This window comes from Rhineura floridana, chromosome 4 (assembly GCF_030035675.1).
Source record: "Rhineura floridana isolate rRhiFlo1 chromosome 4, rRhiFlo1.hap2, whole genome shotgun sequence".
Taxonomy (NCBI): Eukaryota; Metazoa; Chordata; class Lepidosauria; order Squamata; family Rhineuridae; genus Rhineura; species Rhineura floridana.
The window spans coordinates 32,906,630-32,934,501 of record NC_084483.1 but is presented as its reverse complement, the minus strand read 5'-3'; the positions used below and the strand labels follow the sequence as shown (position 1 = coordinate 32,934,501).

Here is a 27,872-nt window from a genome sequence, read left to right as displayed (position 1 = left end):
GCTTCTTGACCCACTATTGGGGGCAAAAGGTTTACCTGGTGAACTTCCTCCCATCATACAACTATCAAAGACACTTTGATCTTAAGTTGAGCCCTGTGAAAACTCATCTGAAAAAGTTAAACTAAAAAACAAACCAGGGTTTTCATTTATAATATTGCTATACTTATACAAAAAGTGATTCATAAAGAAGCCAAAATACTCATAAATGCAGAGACACTTTGTTTTAAACTCTTCTCCAAAAAAGAAGCAGCAGCCCTCCTTAAACCATCCCAGAAAGGACTCGGGCCAACCGGAAACAACTAGAGGTCAATGAAACTATCACTAGCAGCGGTAGTAGCAGCAGTAGCGGCTAGATACCGCTCACAAAGCTTCTATATCACAGCTTGCGCTGCGGAAGGATATTTTACCTTGTTTACCCTGCAACCGGCTCATTGAGTGAGTGGAAACAGACCGGAGGGAGGGGGGGATACGGGGTGAGGGTTGGCAGGCTGCTCCCGTGATTGATGCTTCCTTGGCTCAATGAGAGGCAGCTCAGCTTGGGGCGGGCTTTCTCCTCTGAGCCAGGCTGCTCTGCGGCGGCGAGGACAGGGCAGGCAGTCAGTCAGTCAGTCAGTCAGCTTGCCTACCTTTGTGCGAGGGGTTGGTGTAAATGTGCTGGAGTTGCTGCCGCTTCTGACACCGAGTAAGTGAGACACAGCAAGAGAAAGGGAGAATCCCAGCCACGTAAGTAGCTATTGATACATGGTGGGGAGATGATGCCTTGCTGAAAGGGATTGGCTCGGCCATCCCTTTCCTCCCCCCCTCCTTCTACCTCTAGGAAAAAAGATCGACGTCGGAAATAATTGATTAGAGAGAGATATATGTATACGCATATATATATTTAAAGTGGCTGCATTTCCCCTCTTCGCTCTCGTCCTTCGCATCTCAGGACTCTTAAGGAGGAACAAAGAGGAAACCGTCAAGAGGAGGGCTCCTTTCTGCAGCATTGTTATTTTTTTTTGTCTTAAATGTTGCTTTTAAAAATCATTATTGTTATTGCTTGTGCATTGCACTCAAAGATTTGCTAAAAAGCGAAGGAAGGAAGGGGGAAAATCCACCCCACGCGCAATGGAAGAGCATTGATCAGTTCTTGTCCTTGATTGCACTTTTTGTCTGATCAAAGGGAGCACACACACACGCAAACCATCGTTGCTGCGCGTGGATTTTTGTGCATCTCTCTTCCCTGTGGTGACTGTGCCTTTCATTTTAAGAACATTTTCCCTCCAGCAAAAAGAAAAACGAATTTGGGTGAAGGAGGACAATCGATGACCAAATTGTGTGTGTGTGGATATATATATATATATATTCATAGGTGTGTATCTATATCTATATATTATGTAAGTCCCCTTTTTTCTTTTTGGCGGTGGAGCTTTTTGCTGACCCTCTGAAGTTAAATGCTCCCTCGCTATTTTTTTTTCATTTCTGGATAGCCCTTGCTGTCAGGAAAAAGGTTCAGACGCCATCTACAGTTCAAACGTAGGGGGAAAAATCCCCCGTTTATTGAAAAAGCAAGGCAAGGAAAGAGGGGGAGCCATTCGTCTTGTTGCAGCATATTACCTAAACTTAATACTTTTCAAATCGCGCGAGTGTTTTGAAGGAGGGGTTAGGAAACCAAATACCGATAACAAATCTCATCGTCGTTCTCTTTTTCCGTTTCTTCCCCCCATAAAAAATACGGTCGTGTTTCTTGAGAGGCCACGTTTTGCACACACGCACGGTTTTGTTTTGTTCCCCAATTGGTGTCACTTTGTCCTTGGAGCAAACGCTACCCGACGTGCCGGGCTTCGCTGGGAACAGATCCTTTTCGATTGATCGCGCGCTCTCCTGCCTCCCCGCCCCCCGCTCCGTGCTCGATCAAGCGGACTGTAATCCCACGTAAGCCTGCCCTCCAAGCACCCTTTTCGACGACAGTACAAAGGCATTGTTGCGGCTTCCTCTGTGGCAAGCTACTGGTCTTCGGAGAAGCCCCCAAGGGTTCTGTGGGTCCCCGTTTGTCTGTCTGGCCGTGAGCGTCCGTTGGGGGCTTTTTGGAGGGGTTGCGCTCTCCATCCCCATGAACATACAAAGGTCAACCCCAATCACAATAGCACGATATGGAAGACCTCGGAATAAAACCCAGGATTTTGAAGAGCTCTCGTCTGTAAGACCCACCGAGTCCAGCCAGAGTTTTAGCCCCAACCTTGGCTCGCCGAGCCCGCCAGAGACTCCCAACTTGTCGCATTGCGTTTCTTGCATCGGGAAATACTTATTGTTGGAGCCTCTGGAAGGAGACCACATCTTTCGAGCTGTACATCTGCACAGCGAGGAGGAGCTGGTTTGCAAGGTAACAACTTTCCTGCCTCTTTCTGTCTCTCCGTTTTTTAGCCTTTCTCGGTCTAGCGAGTTTATTTTTAGAAGGCGCTCAAGGGGGTGGTCTGGTGGGGTGTGTGAGCTATTGATATAAGCACCCGGTGAAGTTTAATTAAAACAAAAGAAAAAGAAAAGGCTTGCATAATTTAAACAGCTCTCAGCAACTTTCCAGACAATGGCCACGTTATACCCGTGGCCTAGAGCCAAAACCCTGGGGGAAGGGAAAAGTTGTGCTTTAAAGGCTATAGATGGCTGGGTATGTGTAATGTGACTTGTGTTCTCTTTCCATTTTGACTTTCAAAATGGGGATTCCCTGCTAATTTTAACCTGGTCTCGAGGATACCTTGATTTCCCTGGGTGGTGTTTTCTTAGGGTAAAAACCATTGTTAGATGCAAACTGCAGGCTGGCACCTTTTGTCTCCGGCTAAGGCTGTAATTCTATACAAACTTTCCCTAGTAATAAGCCTGATCACAGAGAGAGGGACTTGCTTCCAAGACAACATGTGTGGGATTGGGCTACAGAGCTTATTTTGTTTTAATTCAATTTTGTACCTAGCCTTACCCTGATGGATTGTTTGCAAACACCATCCCCCATGTTCCAGCAAGAACTTAACATATGTATATATATCTCCTTGCACAATTAAGTTTTTATTTGCTTGTTAGGGCATATAAAAACATAATGGTCATGCACGGTAGGTTGCTACCATCTCAGTATCTGGCCTTTTTAGCTCTCTCCTGAAGGTAAACTGTGTGGAAAAAGGAAGCCCGCATACTCTTCTATCAGGGAACTGGCTCCCATTCACTTGGAGGCGATACCATTTCCTTTGTTCCTAAACTGCTGTGGTTACTCTTTCAGCGTGCTTGGTGCGGGCTAGACTTGTGTTCCATCCATTTGAGCTCTATCCCTGGAGCAGCTTGTGTGATGACTGCATGAGAAAATTGCCACACTTACACCACCTTTCACATTCTAGAATTGTCCCCAAAATGTGTGATTGATGGGCTTAACAACAAAACCCAAACTACAATTTGGGGTTCAATTAGTGGGCTGTGAAGTAGACATGTTGACACTCTTAAATAATTCAAGGGGTTGGACACAGTTGACCAGTGGATGCTTTTATTTAGATTCATATCTGGTGGGAAAATTAAAGTACACCCCCTGTGGTTGCTCGTAAAGGGCTTGCTATTCAGGATAGTATAAAATCTACTGGCCACCCACGAATCGTGAATCCTAAATCTTAATGAAGATTTACTTCTCAGCAGTTTATACCTGATTATGTCAAGTGGAGCCTGTGACCTTGCAGGACTTCCACTGCAAGGTGCCAGACATTGGAGTAATGGTTCATGTTGTTTAACATGCATGCATTAGTCAAAATTACTGCAAATCAGAATCTCAGCCTCCAGCTGTGGGAAGAGCGGTTGAATGGCAAAGGATGAGATCTTTACTTATGAAAATGCAAGGCTGGTTCTCTACTTGAAAATTTTTCAGAAACTAGTAACTTTACTTTCAACTATCTAGTAATTAACCTTCAGTGTAACCACCTCTTTCAATCCTGTTTGTTTGACTTAGGAAATGAAATATGTAACAAAAGCATAGCTCCCATAAGAGTGATCATCTTTGTCCATTATAGTGTCTTTTCAAGTGTAGGGTAGGATTTGGGGTTCTTCAAGTTTTGAGGATATCAGCAACCATTTTTCATAACTAAGCTGAATACCATACTAAGAAATATTTCAACTGCCATCACTTTCAAATTTGTAATAATGAATGTGTGCCTTGAAAAACACCTGTCTCCTGGCTTGGCTGCTCATGAATAAATATTGTCCCTGCATATAGGGTTAATTTTAAAAAACACCCCAGCATCTCTTTAAATACAGGTTTGTGAATTTTTGTCCCACACCCCCATTAAGGGCTGGATAACAAAGGGCTGTTGATGAAGCTTAATTTAATGTGGCTGGAACCCCCAAGTGCGCATTCTGTACTTCTACAACCTAAATGATTTCTGTTTAATTCTCATTGCTGGAAAGAACTAAATGGGGCTGCCTTTAAAATGACATGTCCCGATTCTGCATTAAAGAACAACAAAGTTCAACAAAGATAAGCCTTTGGGCAGTCTATCAAAATGACCTTTTTGAAATAGCTGTTATAGGGGGGAAATTTACTTGTAACAAGAACCAAATGTTAAAAGTACTTAGAATTGCAGTCATAATTGCCTTCTAACTCCACTTACTTGAGAGTAAGCCTCACTGAATTCAATAGGACTTATTTCTACGTAGACTTGGTTGGGATAATGCTGTAAATAAAGGAGGCTTGCAGGAGCGGTGGGAGTGGGTATTTATTCCCAAATATATTGTTGATGCGTTCACATGGCTACACCTGGAACAATCTGTATGCATTGGGGGGGGGGAAAACCCAAACCCACCTCCTGCAATGCTCTGTCCTTTTTCAAATAGGCCAGTTGGTTGACCTGTTACATGAGTTAAAGAGCTCTTGCCTTTTAACACATTTTTTAAAACTCTTCAGAAACAACAGGATTATTATTGTGGTGATGCAGTTCATGAAAGTTGGCACATTTCTAGAAACTTGCTAGAATATTACTGAACCGATTTAAGGCTGAGGGCTTCAATCCTTTGCATGTTTATGTAGCAACAAGACCATTGAATTAGATGAAACTTAGTTCTGAATACTGATGCCTGGGATGAGGCTGTAGGTCTTCAAGGCAAGTGCTGTTCTGTCTGAGGATGATGTAAGATAATTGTTTTAAGACAAGTTTTGCATGTCTTACATTAATTTTAAGTATTGTTAAGCTGTAAGCTATAGAAAGAGCAAACAGTGAGCCACATTTATTTATCCTTGTACTGTGCAATATGGTCAGCTTGTGTTGTTCAGCAGCAGCGTCAGTCTGGTTTTGTAACTTCCTGACCTTCGTTACTGAGGGACAAATGCATCATAAGAATTTATCAATAATGAAAGTCTTTGTCACACGTTGGTTATGTCTTCTTACTACAGAGAGTGCACCCGTTACTCTCAATTAAATGTTCCTATTGCCTCGAATTAGTGTGTCTTTCAAATGTCTCAAGCACTGATTCATTCATAATCTCTGGATTAGTGTAACATTTTTGAGTTTCCCAGCATGCTTGATGATTTCTTACCATTCATTCACAAGAACACAAGGTGATGTGCCTGTTAAAGAGGCACTCAGCTGCTTAAAAAGGCACTCAATAATAATAAAAAATAAAAGGTCAAGGCCATTAGAACATTTTCTTCTATGGGTAGGCAATTGGCAGCCCAGGGGGCTCAATCCAACCCAACTTCCTATTTGTCTACCAATATCACCTTTGTTCCTACGGACCCCTGTTATACACCTCCCAGCAGTTTTCTGTTATGCAAGCCATCACAAAAAAGCACTTTGTATCTTGCCCTATCTTACCCACCCATCCCCATTGCCACTGTGTGAACAGCAACAGAAACCTGGTGTTTTCCGTTACTTAGCAACAGAACCTTTCCAGAGTCCTTCCCTTATTTTGCATTTCAGCTCTGAGACATCTGCAAAGGCCTCTTTAACCCCTTTCTTGTGTGGAAAAGCAAGAGAGTCTTGGCAAAGGGTCTTTTCTGCATCTCAGCTTCAAATTCCTATGTGACAGAGGCCAGTGTTCTTCAACCTTAGGTCCCCAGATGTTGTTGGACTATACCTCCCATCATCCTCAGACAGCTTAGCCAGTTGGGTCCTGACAGATGTTGTTGGACTACAAGGTTGAAGAACCGTGGGATAGACAAGACGTGGGAAATGGGATAGATTCTGCCAACCTCTGTTGACATTCACAGAAGAGAGGTAAAGGGGATGGAAGAGGCCTTTGCCTGTATCTTGGAGAGTAGCTGTGAGCATAATGACCTTTGTTGGAACGCTTTCTTTTGTTGTGTCACTGAAGCATACTGGGGAGGAGGTAATTCAAGAACCTTTAGCCTTACGTTTCCACTTAACTGATGAATGGAGCCAGTGTATTAGTTGCTGACCCATGACACTTAAGATTTTGCTTTGCTTGATCATCTAAATGTGAATCTGGCTTTCCTGATTCTTTTCAATGCCGGACAATAAAGGAAGGTAGGATATAGGCAATCCATGGGTACCCAACATAATGCCCTCCAGATGTTGTTGTGCCCCAACTCCCATCAGCCCCAGCCAGAATGGTCATAGGTCAGGGGTGATAGGAGTTATAGTCTACACTGTCTGGAGGGTACCATGTGCAGGCTGTGGTAGTAGCACAACTTGGCTTGCAATATATTTACAATGGGTGGGGAACATGTGGTCCTCCAGGTGTTGTTGGACTACACCTCCCATCCTGTTTGACCATTAGCCATGCTGGCTGGGGCTGATGGGAGCTGAAGTCCAACAACATCTGGAGGACACCAGGTCCCCCTCCCCCAGTTTACAAGGTAGTATGGTCCTTTTTAAGAAACCTATTTGCTTGCTCTATGCTAGACTTGAAAAAGAGAAGAACCTTCAATATTTTGAGGCCTAGTACCTCCTTTTCCTTTAATGTTACTGTACTGGCCATCCAGAACCAGGCTTTTCTTAGATTCCGAATAGATTTCTAATGCTGGTGCTTGTTTGTTAAACTCCTATTTCTTTTTCCTCTTGTGAGAAGACAGGAAATTAACCCATCGGTTCCTCTTCCCACAACTAATATATTTTACCTAGCCTGCTTAGGAAAAAAATATAGTTTTCACAAGGAGGAAAGCATTTCCAGGCTGCACAGGCTATAGTCTGCTGAAATAAGTTGTAATCTTAACAGCTTCTATATTGTGAGGCTTTATTTGTTTTAAAACCGTGTGTGTGTCTTGCTACAGCGCGATTCCTTTCTGTCTCTGACCCTTTCTCTCTACTGCCAATTGGATCTCTAGGTGTTTGATATTGGCTGTTACCAAGAATTGCTCGCACCCTGTTTTTGCCTGCCTCCTCACGACAACATCAACCAGATTACTGAAATAATTCTTGGGGAGACCAAAGCATATGTGTTCTTTGAGAGGAGCTATGGCGACATGCATTCCTTTGTCCGTACCTGCAAGAAGCTGAAGGAGGAGGAAGCTGCCAAACTGTTCTATCAGATAGCATCTGCTGTAGCACACTGTCACGATGGCGGACTGGTACTGCGGGATCTCAAGCTGCGGAAATTCATCTTCAAGGATGAAGAAAGGTAAGGAATTTCTCTCCTCCCCTCCCCTCTGGTCGAACTCCACCAGTGACTATATCAGGATTGCAGTTTTGAATGGGTTGTTTTCTGATCATTAAGGCTACTGTACTGTTATTGTACTACTGTATTGTTAGTCGGCCCACCATGTGGATGTAGAGGAAATATTTCTGCCTTTTTTTTTTTAGCGGAGATCAAGAAAAGCGGGGGTGGTGCTTAATCCATTTTGGGCTTCTGTTTCCCACCAGAGAAGCTGACCCTTGGGGTGAGGAAGAAGCCACCACCTAGCTGAAGCTAAGGAGGTCTAGATATGGTCAGGGCCCGGCTGGGAGACCTTGTGGGAATCCATGACGGCTGTCTTGGGTTGCATGATGGGAGAAAGGTGGGATTTAAATGTAATAAAGTAACAAAATAATAAATAAATAAAATGTAACATTTCCTCAACAGTTAGAATCTGTCCAAGCTCATCTTGTGATATTTTCCTTTTAAAACTGAAGTTCATGTTATTCCTGCACACACACATAATCTTATACTCGCACACATACTTTTTGAGCTACAGTTTTATTTCCCACCATTAATTTGATTCATGGGGGAGGGTGCTTAATTTTGTGAGTCATGATGTCAGACCTGTCCTAACAAGGAGGTTGGTGTCTGGGAACTGCCTCCCTTACTTTTCTTTCCACCCAGTGATAAGACTTGTATGCACCAGGCTTTTTCCCTGGTGACTAGCAATGCAGTACTAATCATGTCTACTCAGAAGTGAGTCCTACTGAATTCAGTGAAGCTTGTTCCCAGATAAGTCAGGTTAGGATTGTAACCTAAATAATTAGAAGTTTGGGGGCTGTTCTTAGTTATCACCTGTATACTTCTGATGTTTCTCATTCTATTTTTGTTTGTAAGTTACTGTGAGCACTTGCTTTTTAGTAGGACGGTGACTGGGATGTTTATGAAATAAATAACAAAAGGAGAGGGATGAACAGTTTTTTTTCCATTTGGCAACTGCTTAACTCATATTCTGCTTTTTGGTGCAATATACCATTGTTGCACTATGTCATAAACCCTGATCTATCTGCCCAAAAGTTTGGCCGGGACTCGTCATTGTCTTGCAGGAACCTTGCACCAAATGGGCCACCAGGCTGCCGCCATTAGGTTATTGGAGGGAACATGAAATCTAGAATTAAAGGAAGTGTCTTCTGAATTGGTGGACTCAAAGGCTTTAATCTCTAATAGACCTCTTACAGGTCTGTAAAGTTTTGACTGATGCCACTACTTCTTTTCTAAGTGGAACAAGCATTGGGAGGTCTGGATTCTATTAATTATTACATGTGTGATGTGTGTTGCTTTTTCAAGTAAATTATTTTGTTTAGAAATGTCATTTTTGGAGTAGAGGCTGCATTTAGAGGTTCTAACCCCCCCCCTCGCCCTTTACACACACACACACACAAGTTTACACTGCATTAAGCTTGACTTGAAGGGACCTTTTATAATTCTTTGTTAATGTAATGAATTAACACGTTTAACTGGATTCCTAATAATATCTGTGTAGGTAGAGAGACCAGAGGAGGCAGTTGAAGGGAAGGACAGGGCACTTTTTTTTCTTGTTTGATGTCCCATTAAAAACAACAGAATTCTTAGATATTCAGGATGCTTGGATCAGACAGGGGATGTTTTACTTTTTTTCTTTGCAGCGTAAGTAAGCAAGCAAGAGTGATAGACTAGCACCGGCTGATCAGTGTGTTTTTGGTCAGTGAAGATTAGAATTCCTTTTCTCTGCTTATCAGTTTCCTAAGATATTTACTTCATATAGGATAAATACCATTGCCAGTGATTGCAGACACAACATTGAACAGTACTATAACAATGAGGACCAGAAGCAGTATGTTGGTTGATCACGGTTTAAGGTGAACTGCAAGATATTTTTTTAAGAATTCGAAATTCTCTGTGTTTCTTCTAGCCCCCAATCCCCTCCCCCTTAATGTATGTTTCATAAAGTATTCTCAAATGCCAACAGTACATTCCTTTCACCCCAATCATTTGTATCCACATGGTAAAAACATGCAATTGTCAGTAGCTTTCACACAGTTTTTGGTGATTCACCACCAAGGAGACTTCAGAGATGGTCAGCCTATTTTCTCCTGCCAATATGCTGACACTTGTAAGAGTAGACAAAACATTTGCCTGTCTCCCCCCCCCCCGTATATTTGTGCCTGTGCAAACACAGGCAAGTGGTTGCTTTTTGCTTTCCATTTTGCAAATGCTGGCAAAATCCCAACTTCCTGGCTGGCCAGATGAATATAGACAAGTGAAATTGGTGGCGGCAATAGGAAGTATTAACCACAAACTTAGTACTGTGCCCCCCTTCTCAACTTCTGCGTTTTTTCAGCATAGTTCTTTTCCATGCTGTGAATATGTGAAAAGGCCCTGGGTCATATGGGAGGACCATTTTATTTTTTTATTTAAAATACAGTTGGTTTAGAACTCAAAACAACTGTAAAGTTGGGGGGTATAATTTGTGTTTGTGTTGTTGGTTAGGCAATAGTTCTTGTTCAGCTTCTGTAACTTGAATGGTTGTTTGATTTAAAAGGATGGGGGATGCAGTGCTTGTAACGTGGGACAGAGAGAGAGAGGCATTCAGCACGGTTGCTAGCATTCATGCATTCTGAAAAGTTGCCAGTTGGCGCGACTGGAATGTGTGGGGTTCTGAATGTGTTTTCTTTACCACTGTAATGGAGCATAGGACTTAATTCTTAATAGAGACAGGTCAGCTGCTGTGCAACTTCCTACACGTAACAACTGCAAGAGGTCTCTTTGCACACCTCGTCACAACTATGAAGCTGAGTCTCCTGGTCGGTGTTGGTGTTCAAAGGCCTGAGGTGAAATATTTACAAATGAACACCACCCTTCCAGTCAGACATTTCCCCAGTTTCTTCCCAGTGAGTCTGTTAGCTGTGTGTGTGTATGAGAGAGTACTCCCCTTTGTGATATGGTATTTTGGTTTGCTTCTACTATTGTTCCACATCCCTCATTTCCTTTCCACTCTTTAGTGCTCTTGTATGCTCATTGTTGCTTGTTGTTAGTGTTCTTGTCTCCATAGATTCTCCCTCATTTTTAGCTGCTGCCCGTCTTGATGTTCATGATCTGTTCTTACACTGCAGCTGTGCATGTCTTTGGCAATGATGCCATTGGTTATGGCGCAGGTCCAGCCTCGTGCTGGTTTATAGATGAACCTTAACCCTATCCTGCTGGATGTTCATAGGCTCTCCTTGCACAAGTTTTTATTTAATACTTTTTTATTCTTTGAAAAGCCAATAAACGTGAAATAAAGAACAAAAGAACAGAAGCTGGGTATTACAATTCCTTGCACAATGAATTGTGATCCATTGTGTTTGGGGGGTCTGGTTCCCCATCTTGACATGTCTGTGCTATGAGTAAGACTTTGGGTATTTTATGATGCAAGAATAAACTTTTCTGAATGACCTGTATGGAACTTGGATGCGCCTGTTTGAACAGTTATCTAGTGTGTGGTGCAATATGGCCTACATGCTTTTTAAATTCATGCTGGGTTTTTTTGAACTTCCCTAGAAGCTTTGCTGAAGAACATTATATACAGCTTTGACCACAATATTGTGTGTGTGAAACAGTGACACCTAGATCTCTTGTGTGGGTGGAGTGGTTGGCTGTGCTAGAGCAAAATAGATGCTGATAATTTTATGTGAATGCAAAAGCACACAGGCATGATCCCATTTGTTTTTCAACTTCGTTGATAGGATTGTGCTATTGGTCTTGCATACAATCACTTTTAAGTTGTTTTAAAGTAAGAGTCAGAATTACAACACTATCTCGATATAGAGCTTGCTTTGAGTAATAGATGTATTTTTCTTGCCAGCAAATTATTAATGTCTGAAGAGTATAAAATCTTCAATTATATTCAAATATTAGCTGTCATGATATTTGACACTTGAAAAGTTTGAGCAGCTTAGTCAGCCTTCTTTACAAGGTTGAGATTTTTTTAGTCTGTTGTGACTGAAGGTCTTTTGGGGGGAGCATTGTATTTACCGCTGAATTTTCTTGCATATAAGAAATCTGTCTGTAGGTGGGAGTTGAGAATGAATCTAACCTGCTGTTATGTTTTATACTAATAAAGCATCAGTACAATAGTTTTAAAAGCATTTGCTAGTATGCAGTTGCACCCGTGTCACATATGAATGCTTACTAGGGCTGTACATGGCGGTTAGTTGTGTTAGTCTGTCAAGTTTGGTTAGCTAGTTCCAATTGCTCTCTTGCTTGGGATTTGCATTAGAACCAAAATCTCTGTGACAACAAGAGTCTCGAACTTCGGTCTTAGCAAGACCTAAGATGACCAATTAACAAATTACCGCAGTAGCATAGGAGCACCATGACTAGATGGAAGGATAATGCAGATGGGGTTCCTTCCCATGCGTGTGGAATCTGGACCTCCAGGGAGGACACCAAGTGGATAGAAATTTTCCATGCCTACCAGGTTTTTCCATTGCAATACTAGATTGCAGCAATTTAGCCCCAGTGCCACTATGGTCCACATAGCTCAGTATTGTCTGCACTGACTGGCAGCAGCTCTCCATGGTGCCGGGCAGAGGATATTCCCAGCCCTACCTGGAGATGCTGGGGATTGAGCCTAGAATCTTCTGCATGCAATACAGATGCTGTACCACTGAGTTACAGCCCTTCCCCTTAGGGCCTAAGTCTTGACTGATGGTGTATGTACAGCCCCACTCTCTCTATATACCAGCATCTTGCAGTTGCTTGCATAGTTTTAAGATCATTCGAGGGTTTGTTTGTTTTTGGAAAATTCAGTGAAAGGAAACAGCCCACAAAAATGTGACCAGAGATGCAAGCTGTTACATTTCTTACTAGTTGCCAAGTAAAGTAGTAAGATTTCTCACAGCAATGAATGACTCTGGTTTTAACCGCCTGTTGCCCTTTATTGCAGCCTCCTGATTTACAGTGATTTGCAGTTAGAGCTAGTAACCTTTTTAGCAGTGCTTTGGGAAAGAGCAAAAAATGTGTGAAGGCCTTCGAGGAACTATGGGAGGTTCTGTAGGATTGTCTTAAGATGGGTCTTAAGGCTGTTAATTGAAATTTGTTCAGAATTTCTGCAGTAATGTTCTGCCACAAAATACTTCTTATATTGTGCCCCCTCTCAGAAACCTTGGGTGGTAGGCTGCTCCTTTACTGTTGAGGAACAGAAGCTAGCAGTTTCTTGCCAAAGACCACTCTGGAGAGTTTGCGATTTAACAGGCACCTAATTCACAGGGATCTCTGCTAAAAGTCCAGTACTTGCTGAATTAGTCCTAGGTGTCAACATCAGGTGACAGCATTCACCATGATGAGTGCCAGACCAACAGAGGATTGAGCACATATTACAAATTCTTAGATTGGGGATAGCCAACATGATGCTCTCCAGGTGTTATCAGGCTAGAGTTTTCATCATCCCTGACCATTGGCCATGCTAGCTGGGGCTGATGGGAGTTGCAGTCAGACAACACCAGGAGGGCACCATGTTGGCTATCCCAGTCTTAGATACTAATGTCACATTTTTAGATGCAGAGGCAACCAGGGATCTGGTGATCAAATGACACGTTATGCTTAATTTGTAGAGTGCCACTACATCTCCATTTTTTATTTTGATTAATTAGAGGCAGGAGGGAGGGATTGTTTATTGAGATCACAGCAAGAGAGGAGGTTTATCTAAGTCTACGGGGCATACAACATTGCCTAGTCAGCAGCTCCTCTATGGCTGGGTTTAAACTGGAATTGTGTGTGTGTGTGTGTGTGTGTGTGTGTGTGAGCAGCCTTTCCCAACCAGTGCGCCTCCAGATGTTGTTGGACCACAATCCCCATCTTTCCTGACCATTGGCAATGCTGGCTGAGGCTGATGGGAGTTGTGGTCCAACAACATCTGGAGGCATACTGGTTGGGAAAGGCTGGTGTGGAGGAAGGGGGATATCAACTAGTATGGTATTTTGTGCAGCAGTTACCCCAATAGGCTGTGCCACCTCCACTGAGGCTCCATCTGCACTATACATTGAAATGATACCAATTTAACAATCATAGCTTCCCCCAAGGAAACTTGGAAAATGTAGTTTAAGGGTGCTGAGAGTTGTTACGAGTCCCCTGTTCCCCTCACAGAGCTATACTTCTGAGAGTGGCTTAACAGTCAATCCCTTTTCCCAGGGGATTGTAGCTCTGTGAGGGGAACAGGGGACTCCTAACAATTCTTGGCACCCTTCACTAACTACACTTCCCAGGATTCTTTGTGGAAAGCCATGATTGTTTGAAGTGGTATAATAGTGCTTCAAATGTATAGTGCAGATGGGACCTGATTCTGGTACTCTCTGATTTGCTGTGTGGACTGCCGGGGTTAGCACAGCCATTGATGGCTTGTGGGTTTGGCTGACTCAGCATATCAGGGAAACCTTCTCCATTTGGAAGGCATGTTTAATTGCAACCTTGAGCATGAATAGAATGTAAGATGAGGGAACAATAAATAAAACATCTGTAGTTTGTTTTAAATCAAACTGAATCTTGTTACAGCTTTATCAAATACCTTCTGCAAGACCACTTTACTTGTTTGTATAGTACTGCAGATATCTCCAGTGACAATTAAGTGGCATTCATTAGTTCTTTGATAGCATTCATCCTTGTTTGTACACATGTTGAGAAGGCATGGTTATATAAAAATAAAAAATGACTAGTCCTTATTAACTCAGAACTGAGAAAAAAGTTTCAAAGTCAAATAGAGTAGCTTCTTAGCTGTGGAAGGTAAAAGCGCAGAACAGATTTCATATTGGAAACATCCGCTTTTCCTAATTATTTTTGAAGTCTTCAGTGAGTGGGAAGACTTTCTTTTTGTCCTCCTCAGGCAGTAAATCTCATTTATCAAATGACAGAAAGTGGAATAGTTAGGCAACGTCATTTGGCATCGAAGTTTAGAGTACTTTTTCAATGAACAGATTTCCTGTTGGATTCTAACATCCCGTCATGGATTGTGTGTGTGTGTGTGTGTGTATGCGTATATTTTCAGCATATTTAGTTTCCCTTCCTCACACTTCTTAAAACAATGCCTTCTCCACCTGTATTTATGTCATATATACATTATATAAGGAAAGCCTCCCCACCTGCATGGGTTTATTTTGCCAGCCCAGCCCATTAAGCTACTCCAGGTCCAGTACATTTTTCTTACCTGGTTAACTTTTTTTTATACCTGTGTGTAAGGCTGATACAGAAATTGCTGAGCACGGTGGGTTGGATCCTGACTTGCAGCCAGCAGAATTCCACTTCCTCTGGAGAAAGGGGGCAGTGCTGCAATTTTTTGCTAATTTCTCCTTTCCTTTGCAGCCTCTTGTCTGCCCCCCCCCCCCAAAAGCTGCTCCTGAGGGATTGTGAGACCCTCCGGAATAGCATGGGAAATGGCACTGGGGGCTTCACGGGGAAAGGGGAATCTGTGAAAATCACCATTCTGGCCCCTTCCTCCTATAGGGAGCTTCCCCTGAATCCCAGTTCCCTGTTCATGCAGGAGCAAGTCTGGATCCAGCCCTATATACCTGGAAATAATAGAATGCTTTAAAAATACATTTTCACTTGGTTTAGTGCTCCTGGAAGTTCAAGGAACTAAGGTTTTATCTGCTTTTTCCCTGGCACTTGCGCTGAGCCCTAGAGAATCGCATTCTCTGTGTCAGTAACTTAAACAAAGGAGTTGTGTGATTGTGACAAAGGTTCACAGCAATTTCTTTCCTATTGTAAAAATTGGTGTCTTGTTTTGTGTGTTTGCTAAGGTTGTCCACCAACTGCCTGTTTGTTCAGAACCTGCTTCCTAATCCTGGGTGCAAAGCAGGGCTCACAATATTTAAGAATAAAATATATGTAAAAGAGGGTTGCCCTTGTCTCTCTTTTTTTTTAGTTTTTCCAGCTCTACTCTTGCAACTGCAAACCATTAGACAAGAGCATTGCCTATCATTTTACCGCATTGTGCTATACTAGGGCCTTTCTGGCATCTATCTGCTGTGGCAGCTGAGTAACCCCATCACATGGAATTGCCATCGAAAAATTAGTTGAGCCATCTGCCGAGACGCTATGGATGACTGGGCCTTTCAGGAGTGCCTGATGAAAACCTTTGGTAGCACACTTCCAGTGTGTAACATGCATCACATTCGTACTTTCAGTCATCTTTAAAAAGCCCCTCTAAAATAGGGCATTGTTGTTTTGCCACATGTTGCCACTTGGGGAGCTATAGTTGAGGAAAATCGTGGTTTTCCCTAAGGCCAACAAGCGGGTTCATGGCTGAGGAAAGCTATGAATAGTGACTTCTTGACTTACATTCTGAGGAGCTTGGCTGTATCTGCTCTGTAAACACCAGCTTGGTCCTTGCATTATAAGTAAGATAGATTTCAGGGTAGAATTACACTTCCTCTTTATTTCATTCCCAGCCATTTGTTTTTATAAGACCCTGAAAATTTAAGCATAAGTGAAACAAGAAACAAGAGTGGCATTGGGAGGCTTGGTGGAATTGAATATAGGAGGTGTGGGGAAATATTTGAGGGCATGATCTTGCCTCGCCTCCTGGCATACCAGGAGATTTTGGAGGGCCCATAGGCAAGGCACCCTCTGGGAACGCTCCCCCTGCTCACTGCTGCAGGTCAGTGGGCCCCTTGGTAGAATGTGGGCTCTTGGCAGTTGCCTGACCATGACTCTGGCCCTAGGCTTGTCTGTGCCCTTTCACCTTCAGTTGGCTGCAATGGAGCTGTGATTGTTGGTGTCTGGAGTCCTGAGGCATGATGCATGTTAAGGGTTTGGAGGAAACGAGTTTTTCATCTGTCCTTGATACATTTTTTAACTCCCTTCTGTTGAGTGGGTTTTTTTCCTGAAGTGCCCCATTGCCAAAAACGCATTTGTCTAGAGAGATATGAATGCATATGGTGATGAGAATGATGTAGTCCCATGCTGTGGATCTTGATAGGATATCTCTTTCTACATTCCATGTACCCCTGGTGCAGTGCTGTGATTGGGTCCTTAGTTAGAATCCTGTTGTCTCATTGTGGTGGCTGGGAAGGGCCCCATTGACTTATTTATTATTTAATTTATTTATTATTGACTTACGGAGAAGTGTGTAAAGTTATGCTGCTATAGTTTGAAAGCAGAATGTTAAAAGACTATCATCATGGAGCCAACCATGAACCACCATCGAATTCTGACTTGACTTGTATCCCAGGGATGAGGGAACTTGTGGCTCTCCAGATGATGTTGGACTACAGCTCCCATCATCCCTGACCATTGGCCATGCTGACTGGGACAGATTGGGGATGGAATCCAACAACATCTAGAGGGCCACAGGTTCTTAACCCGTTTTCTTCTTTCCTTGTCATGCCTGCAAAGTCACCATGATTTTCCCTTAGCACTGCCAGAGTCTCCTGTGGTAGCCTTTTTCCAGATCAACTGCATTGTTATGATTGTGTGATTCCCCACCACCACCCCTGCCCCAAACTAGTGTCACATAAGTGTTCTGCCAATATGGTGGGAGTTTGGGGTAATTATATTGTGCTCAGTGGGTATAATTCAAGGATAGGACTTCCCTGTGAGTCAGAATCTTTTTTGTAACCCTCAAATTCATCAGGGAAAAATAATGTGAACCACTGTAGGGAGAAAAAAATGTCTAGGACATGCTGATTGTTTTCCAGAAACGGATGCTAACTCAGGAGTTTACTTTGAAAGTCCTTTTGGAAAATGCTTAATTGATCAGGTTTTGTTTCATTGCTAAAGGGCCAAGTCTGAATGCACTCAAGTAATGAATGGCATATTGATAAGAAATTCAGAATAGTATTGTTTTTCATGGGCTTCCCTGACGGTTTCTATGGGGACAAAGACGCATTTCCCGTCTGAGTGCTATTTGCTGCCCTCTGATTGCACTTCTGTGGTTTCATTCACCAGTAATGGGAAAGCATTCATAGGCAGAATAGCTTCCCCTTTTTAAATAGCAATGATTCAAGCTTGCTTCTTTTTTTTTTAAAGCATTAGACTAATGCAGGGTTCTATCAGTGATCTGAGAGCTGCATAATGCTGTCCTTCCAAGTGCCTCTTCCATCTCCACTTCCGAATTGAAATGATATACTCTAATTACACTGGCCTTGACAGAAAGCTTTGCAATTATAGAGTAAGTTTTATAAAGCTGATCTTATCTAGCTGTGGAAGCCCGTATTTATCTGACTAATTTTAGTGCAACTATTTCTATGGCCAGAGTTGGATGGAGAACTGCAAACAACTGGCTGCTGGGATGTCTTGAAAAACTGAAGTTCAGGTTAGGGGAATCTGATTTCTCCCCCCCCCCCCCGAAAAAAAATATATTCTAAATTTAGATTGTAATCTAAAATGTGGTGCTGAGGACTAGCTGCTTGAAATATTACTTGTGTCAGCCCTGCCTATTCCAACGTGTTTGGCAGTAGTTCAGAAAAACAATTGCAGGTGGTGCCATAAATTTAACCCTAGTCACTACTGCCTTCACCTATCCGGGATGCTTGGCACAAAGTAGATTATTCTTTATGCATTGCAGATAATTTTGAAGGGTGCAGAGGTTTGGCTTTCCCCCCTCCACTTTTTGCCAAGCGTTAGAAACTAATGTCTACCCCCTCTTTGAGGCCTCAGGCATGCACTTTTCTGTGCATATGCAACTTTGGAGAGAGGTGGTGATTCAGTTGTGCTGGGCTTTAGAGAAGGTCATTGCTTTCCACCTTCCCCACCGTCTTGCATGAAGCCTCTTCCGGCATCAGGGAGGTGCCAAGCCAGCCAAAATTGTGGACAGTGGCATGTTGACTGCAACTCCTAATCATATCATATAATGCATTTTGTTTTTTCTTACTCTTTGGGTGAAGTAGGGCAGCAGTTGTCTATTTACTAAATAACACAAGGCCGGGTCCTGGTACTTTTTGGACTCTCTCTGTAACCATTTTGATGTCGAATGAAGTGTGTGTGTGTGTGTGTGTACATATGGAAAGAAAGAAAGAAAGAAAGAAAGAAAGAAAGAAAGAAAGAAAGAAAGAAAGCTACCCAAACGTTGATCCTCATGGTATTTCCTCTGGCCTAATCCATTCAGCAGGATGAAAACATGGCTGCTCCTCCTGTGAGGCATGATGGTGGAACAAGCAGATAAAGGCCAGTTTATCTGTTATTCAGTGGCCTGGTTTAAACAAAAACTGCTTTCCTGTGAAAGCAGGTCCTTGAGTCTTCAGTACAGTATGGAGCGGTTTCCCCCTGTCTTTTTCTCTCTGTGTGTGTGTGTGTGTGTGTGTGTGTGTGTGTCTGTGTCTGTGTGTCTGTGTGTTAAGAATCAAATGGAGTCAAGTTTGGTATTCCAGTCTGCTTTGTGGCAGGAGTCAGAAATGTAACAAAGGAGCACACTTTTATTCAGCAAACCTGGAGTACATTAATCTGGCGCATCAGATATTTCAGGCAAGAGGACGAGGAGAGCTGCGAAGGGGAGGGTTTCTGATCTTCCAATGTCAGATTTATACTGAAGGATAGAAAGGCATGTAAAGTTCATAAACCTTATGGAAAGGTAATCAAGGCTAGGATGAACAGCACTCTGCTTTCTCGTCTCTTTTCTCTGGCAATAATGGGCATTCCATGTTGATTGACAGCAGCAGACATGAATTGGGGGAGGCTGGCAAAGGGGGCGCAAAAATGAATACATAAACTGCCTGGAGATAAACAGAATAAAGCAAATCTCCTGCTAGCGTGTTTGGTGTGATACATGCTTAATTTAAAGGGCATGTAAATAATAGTTTAGTCCGGGGACCGAGACAATCGACCTGTCTGCAGTGACCATTGTTGGGATGGGACTGACCATTGTGAAGTTGGTGTCATCCAGTGGTGGGGATTTCAAAGAGACTGGCCTCACATGCTTGAATTATATGGGGACATCATCTGTGCCTGAGATCTCAAGCGTGGAGAAGAAGTGTAGCTCAGTGGGAGAGCACAGGTCCCAGGGTCAATCTCTGGTGTCTCCAGGTGGGGTTGGGAAAGGCCTGTCTGAAACCCTGGGTCTGTTCCCAGAATCTGCTGCATGAGCTGGAAAGGATTTGTCCCTGAAACCTTGGAGAGCTGCTGCCAGTCAGTGCCGACAAAACAGAGCTAGATAGAGCAATGGTCTGGCTTGGTATAAGGCAGCTTCCTACGTTCTTAAGGACAGATAGGCAGTGGCCTGTTTGCTTTCCAGATTGTATGTGAGATATACAAATAGTTGTGCTTCTACGAAAAACACATGGAGTGTCGTTCCTTTGTCTTATTTGCTTGTTTTGTTGTTTACATTTATAAAGCGCTCCTTATCCCGGAGGATCCCAGGGCGGTGAACATAGATAATAAAACAATTAATTTAAACATAATTAGAATCACACTAGACTAATAACAACTATTGAGAATAATTCAGCAGTATCAGCTGAAACGGCCATATTAATACACAATCCTCCTTCGAATGCCTCTGTGAACAGATGTGTGTTAAGCTTCCATCTGCAAAACCATCAGTAAAGGAGACAGCCTTACAAGTGAAGCTGAAAACAAGTTTTTAAGTACGCCTTGATTAAAATTCGGTAGAGCCAGGTCAATTTGCTTCAGATCCTGCGTGTCACCACTTGGCTATCCTTGGGGTAAGCAATACCTGGCAGTGGCTAAATGGACGGTGGCTGGGCCCAGTAATAGTTTACTTCTGTGTTTATTTCCTTTTTTTTCTTTTCACTTGGAGCTGGTTTGTGTGTTTACCATCTGGAAATTCACAGCAGGCTGGCGGCCCTTCCTTCTGCATCTAATAAAATGTGTGACACATGTCACTACAGCCGCACTTGGATTTCTGCAAACCTTCCACCTCGTTTTGGAAGTGGGCAAGCAATAGAAATAGGCCATGTGCTTTACCTGATACTTTGTGTCTTCCTCAGGGTAAATGACGCATGTGGACTAGGTGCCCTTTGTTCACATAGTATTTCCAGATGGTAAACGTGAACGAGCCCTTTGGGGGTAGGAAGACCAAAGCAATCAAAGAAGCTTTTCCTGGAGGTTATTTTTTTTTATTTAAAAAAAGTCATTTCTGGAATTTGTGTTTTGTAAGAATGGCACAAAACTAAAACAAAAGTAATATTAGTTGCCATGCTGATATTCTAGTTTCCCTGTGTGGAAGAAATTCTGTTGAATGCATGAGCGTTCAGTCATGTGACCGCCATCTGTTGTGGTGGTAGGTTTGCCACCTTATCTGGAATCAGGACATAGGCAACCTCAGCACTGCACAAATGCATCTGTAAGTTTCCAAAGACTGGTTTGTCACATACGCATGTGCAAGGTTCTTCAAACGTAGAGGTCCTCCTTTATGATGTAATAGGACAAGTAGCATGATAAGCTAATAGGCCCTATGAAAGCTGATGGGCCGTGTTCCTTACCACTGGCTTTCCCCACACTTTTATGATGATTTACTAGCTGGGACAGTATCACATCAAGTTTATTGCTTCCTGACTGATACTGAGAGCCAGAGGTTGACTTCTAGTGCCATGCGGTATCAGTTATTACTGCTTGTGAGCAGGTTTGGGGATGCAGAAAAATTTACTGCACATACTCTGAGGGAGACATCAACAATAGCTGCTTTGGATAGCGGAAATGCTAGCTTCCATCCTGTTAGCTAGGAGACAGTTGTTGTAAATTAATGTATTTATGACTCCCATATCCAAGGGATCTTTGCCAAAAGGATTTGCTAGTAAATATGGCTGAATGTTTGTTTGTTTTTTAAGTTTGATGTGTGTCTGGATGTTTTAGGGTAGGCTTCTAAGAATAGCAAAATCTTGTCAGATTCTTTTTCTTGGTCCTATTAAACACATAGCTGACCAATTTCTCTCTTCTCCCCCCCCCCGAATCCTGGGAACTGTAGTTTATTCCTCACAGAGCTATAATTCTTAGCGCACTTCAAGAATTCTGGGAACTGTACTTTGTTAAGTGTGCTAAGAATTATAGCTCTGTGAGGAATAAACTACAGTTCCCAGGATTCTTGGAGGGAGGGGTATGCGCTTTAAATGAATGGTGCAGATATGACCTGGTGCAACTAGACTTTTTCTCATTATCTGTATTCTAAGCTACCTAACATTCTGATGGTAGAATTCTGAGCCAGCGCTCAGTTGTCTGTAGATATAAGTCGGTGTTGGTGAAAGCTAGAGGAAAAAGTCAATTAATAAAATAAGTCAAGCGTCCCTGTATTGCAGGGGCTAGATTTCTGCGATATTTCCAGTGCCCTGTCCAGATTCTGCCTTTACCTGGAGTTTGCTAGGCCATTGCAGAGGCCAGTTGCTACTTAAACAAGTAGATGGCATTGCAACTCTTTTGTGTTCGTTTTCTGCACTTAGGTCTATGAGGCTAGGTTGACCACTAAGGCACATTGGTATATAAATGTTTTGTTTTGCTTTGCACAAGTGAAAATGCCCATGTGAGTGACCATGATCTAAAGTTATTTGGTCTAACTTGTGAATTGTCTGCTCTCCTTGGATCAGTAGACCTTCCAAAACCAAACAGAACCTACGGTGGATCCACTCTAAGCCCTGCTTTAAGCAGCATTCAACAAAAAGCTTAGATTCCACCAATATTATGAGCAGAAAAAAAGAAAGTTGGTTAGTGTTCCTAGGGGTGAGGGAAGGGAGGGGAGAAGCCCCAAGATGCCAGGAAAAAAAGGAACGCAGGTAATAAAATTCCGAATGAATTTATTGAAAAAATAAGCCCAACGATACAGATTCCACGTTCGCCCCTGACGAAGGCCGAGTTTTATGTGGTCGAAATGCGTTGGGCTTATTTTTTCAATAAATTCATTTGGAATTTTATTACCTGCGTTCCTTTTTTTCCTGGCATCTTGGGGCTTCTCCCCTCCCTTCCCTCACCCCTGTCTATTTGGATGCCAGCCACTTCTGTTACTAGTGTTCCTAGGGGCCAGGAAGACTAAAGATTGTTACTGCATTATTATTCCAGCCCCTTCTTTGCAATTCACTCATATTTTTCTTTAAGCTTTTTGATCGTCACAGTAAGCTGTTGCATAGAGTTCCAGAAAATTCTGGACTAGGGAATAGAGTGTGACTGCCTGGGAATCATCTTCAGGGTCTTCCTCCCTTTAAAACAAATTTCCTGTTTTTCAATACAAACATTAGTTTTGGGGGGAGGGGAGGACTCTGCAACACTTCTATGCAGCTGTGGATTTTCTCCATTGCTTGGAAACTTTTAACTGAATATTTTATTTCTGAAGGAAAGTAATTTAATGGATGGGGAGCTCTCTAATGGAAGTTATTGGAGTTATGTCTCTTTCACACAAGATATGAAGGAAACACCTTTTTTGTAGGTGCACATTTATCTCTGGGTTTTATCAGCAAACTGGTTGGAATGATGATTTGATCGAAACTGGAGGTTCTGAATAGGTGTCTGGACTCAGAGATGAACCGGATGAGAGCATGTAAACTGAAAATCAGGCAAGACTAAAATATTGTTGGTTAAGTGGATCGGATGATCTTGGGGTAGGTGTTCTGGATGTGGTTGTGCTCCCCATTAAAGATCATATTGGGAGTGTTCGTGGTTACACCTTATTCCTGGATACGCAGGTGGTGGAGGAGGTGCTTCTTACTAGCTTGGGCTGGTATGCCAGCTGTATGCTGTCATGGGCAGGAACGTTTGGGGCACTGTCATTCATGCCCTGGTAACATCTGTGTTAGACTACTGCAGTGCCCTCCATGTGGGGCTGCTGAACGTTTCAGTAGTTATAACTGGTCCAAAATACAAGAGCAAGGGTTTTAACTGGTGCTGTTGGCAAGAAGTATATTACTCTGGTATTCCAAATCTTCATTGACTCCTAATTAGTTCTTAGGGCCAATTAAAGTGCCTATCTTTGACCCTCTAAATGTGGGCCATTTGCTCCCATATGAATCTGCCCAATTTGCTCAGGTTGTCATTGACTACAGCAGATCAGGTTTCCTAATTCCTGGCACCTAGTCTATGGAGCTCAGCCTCCTCCCAGTTTTAAAATAAATTCCTTAAGTAAAATCCAGAATAAACCTGAGCAATGTGGATTATGACTAACGGGTAAAAATGCCCTGGAGGGAAAGTGTGTTAGGATATTGGCTACGCTGATATCTTTTGAATATATGTGGTGGTGTTGATTTTCTTTTTTAAAAAAGAGTGTAAAAGTAAATAATGGAAAGGATCATCGTTGGTTTGGCTTGTATGGATTTCTGCAAGCAATCAGTGTTCTAAACTTGCTGGGTTGCATATAATTGCTTTATGATGCTTTTTTCAACCTGTATTGTACGCTGCTTTCCAACAAGTCTCTTGAGAGGTTCGAAAGGAAACTTCTGAAATAGTCAGTTCATGCCTTCACTCCCTAGATATTCATTTGCCTGACCAGCTTCTGGCATTTTGGCAAGAACAGTGGCTAATTCTCAGTTTACTGTTTTCATGTCTCTTTTGGTTTACTTCCTTTCACTTGATTTAACATATGGGTGGGAAGTCAAGACTTTCTAAAGATGGTTGCCACCAAGAACCAGAGATCTTCCTGGTAACCATATTTATAGATAAGCAGGATATCAGAGAAGCATTGCTTTGCAGAGAACTCTGAGCTTGGGGGAGTTGTGTGCTCATTGCACTGAGCCAGAAGCTGTTTGTATCTGCTGATGACTCCCAAAGCCCATTATGAAGTGGGAGGATGGCCTTTCTCCTTTCCCAAGGCCTCTTGAACTTAAGGAAAGGGTAGTGTCATCTGTCTTGCACTATCCTTTCAAAATGAAAGAGATTCTCTCTTGGCTTGGGGACATTTTTGCATCCCTGTGTGAAATGGAGAGATTGAGCTCACCTCCCTCCAATCCCCGAATCCTCTTTGCGCAGTAAAGGGCTTGCAGGAGGGATGGAGCTAGTACAACCACAGATAATAGCTGGCTGCCAAGGCCAGCCCAGATTTGTGGACCCAAAGGCAGAGTAACTCGGAAATGTCCTTGCATACCACATGGCAAGGGATGGTTTTTTAAGGCTGCAGAAAGGCAATGTTTTTCAGAGTTGAATGCGCATCCTGCATGCACATTTGTTCTGCCTTTGAGTAACTCCTATCTGAGCAAAGGTGACATTGAGGCAAAAGAAACATATGCACACCAGGGGAAGCAAAGCCTCTCTCAAGCTACTTTCAGCTCTCTTAAAAACTACTCTGTCCCCAGCTGTATTGCAGGGGTAGGGAACCTTTTCCAGCCCAAGGACTGCTTTCCCTTCTGGGCAAGTGCAGGGCCAGAGGCAGAAGAGGATGAAGCAGCGAATGTAATACCTTTGTACTGTAGGCTAGTTTCTGCACACTCACACACCCATCTCCATCATCCATCTGGATAAGCAAGGGGCATTATCAGAGTTCAAAGCACATTCCAGTTAGGCAAAAATACTTGAGATGCGAAGAATGGGCCAGTGAGGGTCAAGGTCTGCAGACAGTTCCGAGGGCGAGTTAGAGAAATCTGGAGGGCTGAATTTGGCCTCTGGGCCTGAGGTTTGCCACCCCTGCTTATTGGATGGAAGATGCTCTGCATGTCCCTGTATACTTTACCTCTCTGATGGGCCAAGACATCAAAAAGATTCTGAGCATTCTTGCATTTCCTTTGTCTTGCCACAAAATGACAACTGCATGGGTAATTGTCAATGAGTCTAATCGTTGCCTCTTTTTTCTTGCCCTACAGGACTAGAGTTAAGTTGGAGAGCCTTGAAGATGCTTACATTTTGCGTGGAAATGACGACTCGCTTTCTGATAAACATGGGTGCCCAGCCTATGTAAGCCCAGAGATCTTGAACACAAATGGCAGCTACTCTGGCAAGGCAGCAGATGTGTGGAGTCTAGGAGTCATGCTTTACACAATGCTAGTTGGACGCTATCCTTTTCATGACATTGAGCCTAGTTCTCTCTTCAGCAAGATCCGCCGTGGGCAGTTCAGCATTCCAGAGACTTTATCCCCCAAGGCAAAATGCCTTATACGTAGCATCCTGCGCCGGGAGCCCTCAGAAAGGCTGACTTCACAGGAAATTCTGGACCATCCTTGGTTTTCTACAGATTTTAATGTGTCTAATTCAGGATACGGTGCTAAGGAAGTAACAGATCAGCTGGTGCCTGACGTCAATATGGAAGAGGACTCGGACCCGTTCTTTAACTGAGCATTGGGACTAGAGTTTGGGTGGTGCATGGTCTGGAAAGGACAACATGAAGAGAATCCTTTCTGATCATGCAGAATTATATCTTTGTCTCAGCCTGGCTTGATAGCAAAAAAAGACAACCTGGAGCTCTTTTTTTTTTTTTTTTGGTTGGAGAAGGAATGCCCAAGAAATGAGCTAACACAACAGATGTAGCATGTGGATGGTTAGATGGGAGGAATTGTTGCTATTAAGTTGGATTGACAGAAAAAGGAGGAGGCAGCATGGAGCAACTGTAGCTTCTCATCTTTATGGAGCCAAGGACACTGTACATCCAAGCTACAGTGCAGCCACGAATCCACTCCTGATTCCGTTTCGTTTGATATATTTACAGTTCCCAGTGAATAAAAACTTTTGCCTCAACTTGCATCTTGGCATCGCACTGTTAAATATTTAACTTCAGCCATTATTCAGGGAAGGTACAATTAGCTATTATGTCATTCTTTATTCTCCTGTTTTTTTTTTTAAATCTAATGTTTAATAGTTACAGTGGGATTCGTTTTCAGCAGGGTGGGTGGGAAGTGCACGAAGGAAGACATGACAAGTGGGTGCTAAACCAGGTTTTAGTTCATGTCTTTTGATAGCTAGTTTTTAAATTCACGGTTCTCTTAAATAAAACTACTTTTTGTTTCGGTCAGGAGAAATGACACATAAAATGACCTTTTCATCACTTGAAAGTGGGAAGGGCTTGTCCCTTCACAAGTTCTTGGTTGGTTTGATTTCCTTTTTCCTGGTCAAATGGTTTTGTGGCAGGAAGCAGTTACAAATCAGACTTTCAGTTGTGTTTGATTGTTTTACTAACAAGACAAAAGAACACTTGTCTCTACTTTTGGTTGTGTTTCGGGTTTTTTAAAAAACAGGGTTGGAAATCCTGGCTTCCACTTTACCATACCGCAAATACATTTTGACCACATTATTTGGGGAAGATCACTTAAAGAAGGAAAGGGAGAAAAGAAACCCTAACCTTGAAACCAACTTTTTCTCTTGACATCCCCGAACATGATCAGGGGAGCTCTTTCTTACTGAAGAGAGAGAAAAATGGCATTTCTCTTCCCCTGCCCCCCCTTACTTTGTGGAGAGGCATGCCTTGGGTTTTCTTGTTTTTATTTTCTAAAAAAGATGCGGTTTTTACTTTTCTTCTCATTGATCTGTTAATAAGCTGAACATTACTAGGACACAGATCTGTCTCCTAAAAAGTACACAGTAATATGCACCTTTTTGTATTGTCAAGACTTATTTATTGATGAAACTGTCACAGTTGTGATGAATAAAGCCAGTACTTCAATTACGGGTTGACTTGGGGGTGACATGTTACATGTTGTAGTTAACACACTTCTATTTTTCTCTTCAGGTATTGCTGTCCCTGAATGATAATACTTTTATTTTTACCATTATTTTAGCCCCCATCGCCACCACCTTCCTTAGAGAGCTTTCATTTTGATTTAGACTGGCAAATGATTTTTTTATTACTGCTTTTATATTGCTGTATATTTGGGGGAGCGGATGACAAAAAACAAACAAACAAAATGAAAATCTCCTGGCATAAATATTTGTGTTTCCAGTACCTCAGTCGTTCTGATGTTACTGCCTGTATGCGTTTTTTGTGAAGTGGTCATGTTTTTGGATAGGTACATGTGGACTATGTAGTATGTAAATGTTACTTGAATTTTGTGCTTAATTATAGTTATGTGGCATGTGCGTACAGCTACTTGGCATTTGACGTATGGATGCTATTTGCCTGCCCTGCAGGAAGTTTTCGATCCCACTGTCAAGATGATAGTTCCACAGTTCCTTATCAAGAGACAAAGCTGCAGCTGACCTGCCTTGGTTCTATTTTGGTATCTAAGAATATAAAGGAGTAATGTTTTTACGCTCTGAAGATGGTGCTGTGTTGAGGGACTTTTTAAAAAACGTTTATTATTTTATAAACTTGTAGGAGGAAAGATTGGTGATGTGCATGGTGGGATTTTACTGCCTCTGGTGCTTTGTCTTGTATTTGGTTTAATGTTTTTTGTCCTAATCTCTTCAATAAACAAAATAGTGCTTATTTAACTAAA

The 27,872-nt window shown here is 42.6% G+C and overlaps 1 protein-coding gene across 2 annotated transcripts; it reads left to right on the top strand.

Annotated features, from left to right (window-relative positions):
* Positions 1–465: 465 nt before the first annotated feature.
* Positions 466–27,872, top strand: TRIB2 (tribbles pseudokinase 2). 2 transcript variants are annotated; one of them, XM_061622745.1, is made up of 3 exons: positions 466–723; positions 7,286–7,578; positions 25,311–27,872. In XM_061622745.1, the coding sequence occupies exons 2-3, from the start codon at positions 7,424–7,426 to the stop codon at positions 25,777–25,779; spliced, it is 624 nt and encodes a 207-aa protein (XP_061478729.1). In that variant the 5' UTR covers positions 466–723; positions 7,286–7,423; the 3' UTR covers positions 25,780–27,872. The 2 variants fall into 2 exon arrangements, with proteins under 2 accessions (XP_061478729.1, XP_061478728.1); XM_061622744.1 differs by having other exon boundaries at positions 467–2,362.